Source organism: Polyodon spathula, chromosome 16, assembly GCF_017654505.1.
Source record: "Polyodon spathula isolate WHYD16114869_AA chromosome 16, ASM1765450v1, whole genome shotgun sequence".
Taxonomy (NCBI): domain Eukaryota; kingdom Metazoa; phylum Chordata; class Actinopteri; order Acipenseriformes; family Polyodontidae; genus Polyodon; species Polyodon spathula.
Window position 1 is genome coordinate 16,563,737 of NC_054549.1, and position 10,207 is coordinate 16,573,943.

General features: G+C 39.0%; 1 protein-coding gene across 1 annotated transcript; it reads right to left on the reverse strand.

Annotated features, from left to right (window-relative positions):
• Positions 1-1,215: 1,215 nt before the first annotated feature.
• Positions 1,216-6,505, reverse strand: LOC121328684 (chymotrypsin-like elastase family member 2A). The gene is made up of 8 exons (XM_041273637.1): positions 6,407-6,505; positions 5,752-5,840; positions 4,845-4,942; positions 4,348-4,470; positions 3,212-3,354; positions 2,156-2,301; positions 1,609-1,761; positions 1,216-1,389 (listed from the first exon to the last, which is right to left on the reverse strand). Exons 1-8 carry the CDS (start codon positions 6,444-6,446, stop codon positions 1,372-1,374), a joined length of 810 nt encoding a protein of 269 aa, XP_041129571.1. The 5' UTR covers positions 6,447-6,505; the 3' UTR covers positions 1,216-1,371.
• Positions 6,506-10,207: the final 3,702 nt, after the last annotated feature.

Below are 10,207 nucleotides of genomic sequence, written 5' to 3' on the forward strand. Positions count from 1 at the left end.
TGATGTTAAGGGTACCACTGCACCTGAGGGACAGATCGCTATATAAAATATTTTACATGTATTTGAAAACTATCTATTCAGTGAGCAAGGGCTGGTGGGTAAAATGGGGAAAGTGGTCGCCTTTCGTTCATTTTGTACACTTTATTTGATCTAAACCAGCTGCTTTTGCGATGGTATATCATTGTAAAAGGAAAGCCTACATTCTATTGGTCTGACAATGTATTCAGAGTAAAGATTTGCAAACAGATTCACTCATCTGATACAGGCTAAATTAGCCCCTAAGGAAGTATTATGGTAAAATTGTCTATTCCAGGGGTGTCCATGGTCCCGGAGGGCCGGTGTAGATATGTTGTGATGTTGTTGTTAAACAAAACTGCAAACTCACCAGTTTTATACACATTAAAGTTTCTTTTTTAAGTATGGGTGCTCTGCCAATATCACCGGCTGTCTAGTGTGAATGTGAGCGGCTTTTAGGTACTGGCTGGTCGACTCATAGGAGAAATATGCAGCATTCATATGATAGTACTGTAAAGTTCCTATAAGATTTTTGTAGGATTCCTTTAACAATAATATATAATAACATATACATAATTAGCATTGCTGTGGGAATCCGATAAGAATTGTATAGTCCAAATTGCAACCGGGCTTCACACAATAAAATTACAAATTCACCAACCTCCAGCATTTCCCTGACGGTTTGAATAGTTTTCTGCATTCAGATAAGTATTACAAACCAGCCCCTCGTATCCTTTGCATTGGACGCTAGATAGCTGGAGAAATTCTGCCAGGCAACAATCCTGACTGGGGCTGACTGGCAGGGCCATTCGAAATGGATTTGATCTCAGTGCTGATGAACAAGTCTAACTTCAACATTGCTTTCAAGCTAAACCCAGTGGCAGGTGGAAATGTAGCATACGTTTGTGGGGTGCCACAGATTGCTTAATTTATCCAGATCACGAAACTACCACACAATTCAGCACTATTGTCAGTCTGTGACATAGGTGTTGAACTTCAGATCAGAGAGAGCTATGCAGGGCCCTTAACACACTGTATCCAGTGCCATTGTCCCTCCCCTGTCACACTAAACTCCACAGCACCAAAACCTTTCATTAATAGGGAACAATCTTGTTACATGATTAATTTCAAAAGATTACCAATAAAGGTTATGCAATTAAAAGAACGTTTTGGACAAGTTTTGGTTTTGATCCCATTTTATTAGTGTTTATTCATTGCAGTTTCCTCTGTGATTAGCAGGTATTATACAGGCAGTGGCATTGCTCTTTGATCCCATATTATTCGTGTTTATTTACTGCACAGTTTCCTCTGTGATTAGCAGGTAATATACTGGCTGGGACATTGCTCTTCATCTCTTCAGATGTTAACTATTTTCTGCAAATGAAACAGAGTCACATTTTAGAATTCAATTATTGTGCTATTAATCATGCTTTTAAATATACTTTATTATTCAATCTACAGCAAATGAAAGGGCTTAATACCCTATACATCTTTTAACATATATCCAAACTCCTCTAGTGAAAGACATTTTGTTCCACTACTCAATATTCTTATCAACCTTACAATGTTAGAATACTGGAGGCTTGTGCTCACCGTGTTGATCCAGTCAGTGTAAGCAGAGACGCGGGTGAAGACCGTGGGTTTCTTGGGGTAGTTGCAGCTCCAGCCAGACCCGAAGCTCACTATTCCATGGACTACCCAAGCAGCATCAGAGCGTTGGCAGTTCAGGGGTCCGCCAGAGTCACCCTGTTGAACAAGGGACAGGGGTTCAAAACCAATTCAAAAGAACCACAGAGACAGCAAAAACAAAAAACAAACAAAAAAAACCCTGGACCTGAAAATTCCTTTGGGTAGCTAGTTTTTTTTTTTTATATCAAAATTGATATTGTATTACCGATAACATGCTACCCCACAGTACGTGACTGTTAAAAGATTCTGTGTATGTTACCATTATCTTGCCCTCACCCCTTCAGTTGATAAACTACACAGAACTGCACTGAACTGCTTTGCCTGTAGCGAAGTTCCTTTCATACTAGTTTTATTCCATTCCAATATTTCATTCCCTGTAGCTGCTTCAACACTAGAGACCTCAGCCTCTTTACAACTCTAATCAGGGAAGATACCCAGCACTGAGACCCACCTGGCAGCCGGACACCTCTCCGTCTCCTCCAGCGCACAGCATCTTCTCTTTTACCATCCCGCCCCACCAATCAGGCAGAGTGCAGGTGGCGTGGTCCACCACGGGCAGAAGAGCCTGCTGCAGGTTATCAGCCAGGGGGCCGTTAGCTGTGAAAGCACAAAGAGCAGACATGATACATACAGTACATGGACTGCAGTGTTGAAACTGAACATTCCTGCCCCCATTGCCAGCCGGAATCCACCCTTTTTCAAACCCGTTTCCAGAACAGTTACATTTATAATTCATTTTAAATAATTCAGGTTTCCTTGGGTAACAAAATAAAAGTATCCAACAGCCTGATTTTAAATAAATAAATAAAGGCTATGGAGGTTAAAATGTCTAAGGTTGAAATGTTAAATAAATGGGTTATCCAATGTATAAATAACACTATGTAACACAATTTTTGTTCCTGGGTAGTAAGTGTTATTTCCTTAATGCTTATGCCTCAAAAGTCTAGAAAATGGCTATTATTCCCCACAGACTTTGCTTTTGTGACCAGGACTGTGATATTTCAAAATATCACTATTTCCAATGGGAAAATGGGCAAATGTGTGTCTTTTCGTTCACATAAAGTCAGAAAAGTACAGTATAATAGTAAATCTCGAAAAACTACTCACTTCTAAATCTTTTGTAGTCATCTTTGTATTACTTTAGTATAAATACATGTTAATTTGGATTCATATGTTGTTTTTTTCTGACTTTATGTGAACGAAAAGACACACATTTGCCCGTTTTCCCACTGGAAATAGTGATATTTTGAAATATTACTGTCCTGGTCACAAAAGCAAAGTTTGTGGGGAATAATAGCCATTTTCTATACTTTTGAGGCATAAGCAATTAGGAAATAACACTTACTACCCAGGAACAAAAAAAAATGTTTTTTGTTACACAGTGTAATCTGCCTGGGCATGATTAACTGGGTTGTCTAACCATTTCAAAGTAGTTATATATATATATATATATATATATATATATATATATATATATTTTTTTTTTTTTTTTTAAGGACTAGGGTGCTTACTATATAGAGGCGCCCCCAGCCGGTGATGTAGCAGGGGTTGTTATGCGCAAGCAACTGGCCCTCAATGGGAAGACAAGCAGGCTGGATTGAGTCACTCAGGGCAACATGTTCCTTGAGCTTCACCAGAGCAATGTCATTCCTGGGGACAGGCAGCACAAGAGAGGACAGCAGCTTTAGAATGCAGCAGGCTGCATCATTTCTCCACTGGCCTTGCCATGCCAATGGAAGTCATCATTAGCTACATAGGTCTCAGATATATAGTTTTTAAAGAAACAGATTTCATAGCAAACATGTTCATTCTAAAACATCACACCTGGTACTAATCTAGGTTAAAGAAATCTCTCTTTCAAAGCCATGCCTTCCAGGAAGTCTGCTACTGCTTTACTCCCTTGGTTAGTTCACCACAGCAGTGCCCTCTGGGTCAAAGCATGTGGCTGAAAGCATGTCAGTCACTAAGGGAAGCAGCTGATTGGCTATCAACAGGAAAGAAGCCACTGCAGTGGAAGAGACAATGTCACTTTCGAGATAAAATGACCCAGGAGGTGCAACAGTCAAAGGCATGGCTTGCAAACAGAGGTTTCTTTAACCCAGGGTAATAATCCTGCACACTTATGGTACTGTATGGAATTGCATTGTGAAAATATACTGAATGATTTTGTTTGCTACAATTACATTACCGTATAGTCATTAAACTCGTAGATATACTATAAGTCATTTAGTTTTCTTTCTCTATGGCTTGCTAAATGGTGTTTTGGCAAAGCAAAGTTTAATCAGAAAACTTCAAAATATTTTGGACACCAACTGCCTAAGAGTAAACAATAGGATTATCAATATTTGTAAACATAGGAGCTTGGATATTGTAGTAAAACACCCCGACATACTAATTTGCTAGTATGTATTACATTTATGGATACAACAATTGATTGATTATTGATCTCCACTTCTTCTCAGTGCATTGATTTGTGTTGATTAGTACCAGTTGGATATTCGAGAAGGAAATTGTTTGCTGATTGCCCCTAATTAAAATCCTAACATTGAGGAAGGCGTTAGTGTTTCTGTCCGTCAGCTTCACTTAATATCGCACAGTGTATATAATATGCACTCCACACCAACTGGAATACAGAGCACTTACAGGATGAATAGGGAGTTCCATTTCTCGTGAACGATGATTTCAGCAGCTGGAATAGCGATGGAGCCGGCTTCAGCCTCCTTGAGGTTGTACTTGCCAAGTTCCACTCTGTAGGTTTTGGTTTTGCTGAGGGAAAAAAAACAACAAAACCCCCCAAGTGTTTATTAATTATGAATTCCACGTCTAGTTTTACTCCAGGGTACAGCATAAAAGCACCACAGTGCTCACACAGCTAGTAAGATACAACTTAGTGGACTTCAGTGTTTCCTAAAATGCAACATTCAGGGTTTAAGCATTTATTATTGGATTTATTGTCACAGAAAATATGCAGTGACTTTTGAGACAAGCCCCCACTAGCATATCAGGTGACCGTTCCCTGCAGCCTCTGTAACGGGCAGTGCTTTGTGATACACTGCCGTTCTGGAGCCTGTCGTGCCCTGTCGGTGAAATGAGGTTAAAAGTTCGTTGCGGTGCATGGGTCGCCGGTTTAAACCTCATACCTGATGCAATGGGCAGCAGTCAGGACCCAGTTGGTAGCAATCAGAGTTCCTCCACAGGTGTGATACCAGTTTCCATCCTTGCTGTACTGGAGAGAGATCTGAGGAGCAGATTAAAAAGGATGCATTGTGAGAATTCAGCTTTATTAAATGAAATATTTCACAAGACATCTGCCATGCTTTGCTCATCGTAATACTTTACATGATACTGCATGTTGTATTGTGATAGAGGTATGTATCGGGATAACCTAAGGTGCAGTCAACCCAATTATTCTTGAATGATGAAGGGGATTTATCAGACCTCATTCACAAAGCTCTATCACAGGAGTGTGTTTTTATGAATAAAAAGCGTTCGCTCAATTTTCTAGACTGTTGTTAAAAAACATCCACTCTATTATGAATATGAAATTATATTCATACATTTTTTTAAAATTACTGGCTCACAGCTTTGTTGCAAACCCGTCTGAATCCTAACTTGAATCCCCTGCCCGCCATTCAAATGTCAAATTCTAATGAATTTATTTAACTAGGACAGAACCCTGGAGATATACAGCTCATTTACAAGAGGGTCCTGGCGAGAAATAACATTATAGAATCAATGGCAAAAAGAATCAAATCGTTCAAAGAGAACAACAATAATTAAAACAATCACAGAAAATAACACAAAATAAAAAAAAAATTGAAAAGCAAACATTACTTGTTCTAGTTCTAGGCCTCTTTCAAGCAAAGACTGACAACCACATTGTGTGGTTGTTTTGGGAGCCAGAATTGAATTGAAACCTTCTGAAGTGAAAGATATGAAAGACTAGAGGTATTTCTTTAAAAAAGCATCTGTGAGGCATGAACGTAAATGCCAATTTGAAGTCTTGCTATATTAGAAATATGAACCCAGCGAAGCTCTCGTTCTTACCTGCCACGGCCAGCTGTTTGGGCGGGCGTCAACACCCCCTACCACTCTTGCGATGTCTGGGGAAATGGCAGGCACCCCACAGCTGTAAGCTTCAACAGAAAACACAACATAGCGTTGGTAACAGTGAGGAGTGTGCTGTGTAAAACGAAGGTGCAGTCAAGAAGTGCTGATGCCAGCCCTGCAGGAAAAGTGTATGCCATCTTAATTACATAGGCCCTTCAATAACAATATAATATTTATATTTTTATATAGCCCCTTTTCATAGTGGACCACCATCACACAGCACTTTACAGAGGTAGGCTGTGAACTGTGCATTATATGCAGAGTCACAGTCTCATCCGCAGGATGGAGCACAAGGAGGATAAGTGATTACTATCTCAAATTACTATTAATTACATAGAAATGTATTGCATGAAAAAGTATAGATCCAAATTTTCTTAGTATTTCTACATGTTTTACCTTCATTCAAAAATACTTCTGGTGTAAATATTGGTCATTTACAATCGACATGTTTGAAGTTAGATTTGTTTTCTATATGTTGCCTATTTTCACATCTAAAATATTTCGAAATCTACAGTAATGGTCTCAGTAAGTTGCAGCTATACCTAAACTAATAGCCATAACAAGAACACACTACAGAAAATGTACTACTTACCACCAGCCACCAGAAAAGCGAGGACCACAAACTTCATCATTGCAGCGTCTTCATACTGATTGGGGCGAGCTCCCCTTTTATACACGTTGAAGAGGTGTGCCTTTTATTTTCTGTGAGAAGTATTTCATAATCCCTGCCTGACTAAATGGAACATTTATTCGACCTTGCAGATAATTGTTCTAAAAATAATACACTCCGGTGCTGATGTGGATGTATATCTTTCATCTTATTACTTATTAAGCGGTATTTTTGATATTGGTAAGTCGCCATACTAATGTGAGCTTTATTTTCCCATCTCTTTACTGATAGGGCAGCGCTTACCAATAAAAAATGTTTAAAGAAACATCCCATTGTAATGCCATTGCATTACCTAAACAAGCTATCCAACCTTTTCTAGCCATACTAAAACACTACATTGATATGCTGAATCAAGACTGCGCTTCTACGGCAGACCACAGAATGGCTGTGCAGTCTTTTCAAACCAATTCAAAAACTTAAATGGAATTCTTCAAAAGAGCCATAGTGTTGAGTTGAGGAGCCATTCACAGAACCGCAATGTGGAACTGAGGAACCATTCACAGAACTGCAGTGCGAAGCTGAGGAGCCATTCACAGAACCACAGTGTGGAGTGGAAGAGCCATTCACAGAACAGCAGTGTGGAGCTGAGAAGCCATTTGTAGACACCAGCCTTTGCAACACGTGTTGCACAGTGGTCCTGAAACAGTAGAATAGGTTACTGCAATGGATTACCAGCCTGTAATAATAAAAACAAACAGAACTAGGAGTAACCTGGCCCCAGTTCAGCTTTTAGGGTCAGTAAATATTGAATAGGAAATAGCGACTGCATATTACTTTTAATCAATCTGTTCAATCATGTAATGAACTGTTGTTGGATATTTAATTAAAAAGTTAGCCCTGCGGAACCATTCTACCAAAGGCAGCCTTGTACCATCGCTGCAACCCTTGGGCTTTCATTGTCTTAGTGACTATGGAACCATGGCATTGACCCTGACAGTGACCCTAAACCTAACCCTGGACAATTGGATAATTCCCCAATTCTTTTCATTTATCTGTTTATGTGACATTAGAGCACTGCTCTGATGTCAGAATGTAGATCTAAATTACATTTTTTTTTAAACAGCTTTGAACCTTGACCACTCACCATCTGTCTAGTGTTAATCTGGGAGCAGTTACTCAACACATGGGAGTTTCTCACCATCTAGTCTATCTACATTGCAAAACAAAAATATATTTGCCCCAGTTAAGAGCTGATCAACTGAACCACTTGATGTGAAACTTGCTAAGGACATTCTTTGTATGTCACATATAGAGAACAGCAGACAGGGCTCATCCTTAATGAAAGTGTCCTGTAGCAAAGTCCTGGGAAAGCATGGTAAAGAATGGCAAGGCATGCTAAAGCATATTAATAAATATATGGCAAACCAGGGAATACTATGGTAAATGCATAGGACTGTATAAGCATGGGAAAAGTGCAAAATACCATGGAAACATACAGTGGTGAACTTCTAAAAGAATTCGATCTTAAGAAGGGCTCTTTTGATTTAGAAACATTCTGTTCAGTGTCAAATTGATTGCCAGACTTGTACTAAAGCAGTGTCATAGTCGTCATAGTCCTGTAATTGTAATATATATATCTTTTTTTTTTTTACAAAATGTCATGTCACGTATACATTTTAAATTAAACAAAACGTATTATTTTTTAAATATTTTTTTGGATGCCTCTCGCGCCCCCCTCTGTTGAGAACTCCTGGATAAATGTGATGGATTAGCTACTACAATACTTCATATTAGCTGCTCAGGTATAGTTTACTTTGAGTTGTTTTTGAAGTTTCTGATCAATGTCAATTAAAGACTGCTAAATGACAAGCTTAGTTTCTTCTCACCAAACTAAGCTGAATTAATAACAGCCAAAGTTGTTATAATAGTGGAAAACACTAGGGGAGGCTTTGAGAAAATTGTTGTTGCTCATAACATCAATATATACTGTAACTCCTGAATGTGTCTAAGGAACAGCAGTGTGTGTGTATATATATATATATATATATATATATGCAACTAAAAATAAGATTGAAATGGTTCTTTAGCGCCTGCAAAGTAGTAAAGATAAGGCTGCCAAGTATTGAAGTTACTGTGAAAGTACAAAGGTCAAGCTGCACAGCCCTGTATTGCTAGAAATGATTTACAGTACAAGCAGATAAAGTGTCACCTGGCTGGCTACATGCAGGTTATTTCCCATGGTTGGTAGTAAACTTAAATCACTGTCAGAATTAACAAGTATCTCAGTAATATACATCCTTCTCTATAGCTGTGAATACAAAGTCTGAGCCATCAGTAACACCCACTGTACTAACAGTGAAGTAGAGCGGCAGACCTATGACACCATACACCCCTCATTGGAGCTAAATGATGTCGTTAGCAAGTCTTATTTGAATGTGGTTCTTTAGAAAAAAAAAAATATGTATGACACTGACAGATGGTCAGAGAGAAGGACTCCACAGATAAACCCTCAGACTATTATCTACTGGTATAACTTGTATTAAAGAAGGCTCTTAGTATGTTTTATTACAATTAGTCCAAACGATTGGATATACGAAAAGTGTGACATAAACAGATGTTCGGACAGGCAGCCTCCATGTGCTTCTAAAGACTCAATTGCTTGTGCTAAAGAAGGACATTAAGAAGATGCAATTGTTCTAGATACTGTATATGGAAAACGATATCTCTGTCACAGGGGTGATGAAGCCTTTAGCAGTGGTTATAATACGGGTGCCAGGAATTCTCCTTTGTATGGCACTTTAACTCCCTCCACTGGGCCCTTTAAAATACCAACACACCTTTTCAACCTGTCCTTCAATCAAATCGTCAATTATAATGACTTACCTCAAAGTTACAGTACTCAAACCCAGTGCTGTGTCTTTTCATTATATCACAGAAACAAACAATGGTGCATCACCATAAATTGGATATTTATAAAAGAAGATGATCCACTTTTCTCATTCTGGAGTTTCTTATACTGGACTGTCAATGGCTATGAAAACACTGACTTCCCCAGCGCTCAGTTAAACTAGCATGATGTAGCCAACTTCTTGATGCAGTCACACGGGAATCTAGGGTCGTTTTTAATGCACCATACTGATGAAAGACAGACAGCAATGGTAATAAATATTAACCTTTATTTCTCTCGAAACATTGAGAGGCAGACATCATTCATTTTTTAAAAAGTCATCAAAAATAAATACATGTTTGTGTTCAATATTGATTTCAATCATAAAACAAAAAAGAAACAATAATCTCCATAATCATACACTCAGGTGGGTTTGGGTAGGGCCATCAAGGGCTGCTGCAAACAGTTGACAAGGTTGTTGTAACACAAGCTCCATAGCAAACCATCACTATTGTATAGCTGTTTCTTTTTGTAGAAGTGCATTTTATAAATCACGTTTGAGAATAAGCTACCTGACATTTAAGAAAGTGGAAGAGACTGTTCGTCAGGGGTCATCAAGATTAAGCAGGTGACCAGGCAGGTGCCAATCAGATATCAGTGTTTGTATTGGTGGGCGAGACGCTGTAGTAAAGTTTAGAACATTGTTATGCAGCAGCCCATGTGCTGCCCTGGCGTGTCTATTAGGAATTCCGAACACCACCCCCTTTAGAAGTTTGCCAGGTTCTCCTTTTCCACCTCCATACAGAATGTCTCACTGGAACCACTGCTGACACCACTTCACACCAGCTCCCCTCACATGTCATTGTGCATGCAGGCAAGGGGAATGCCAGACTACA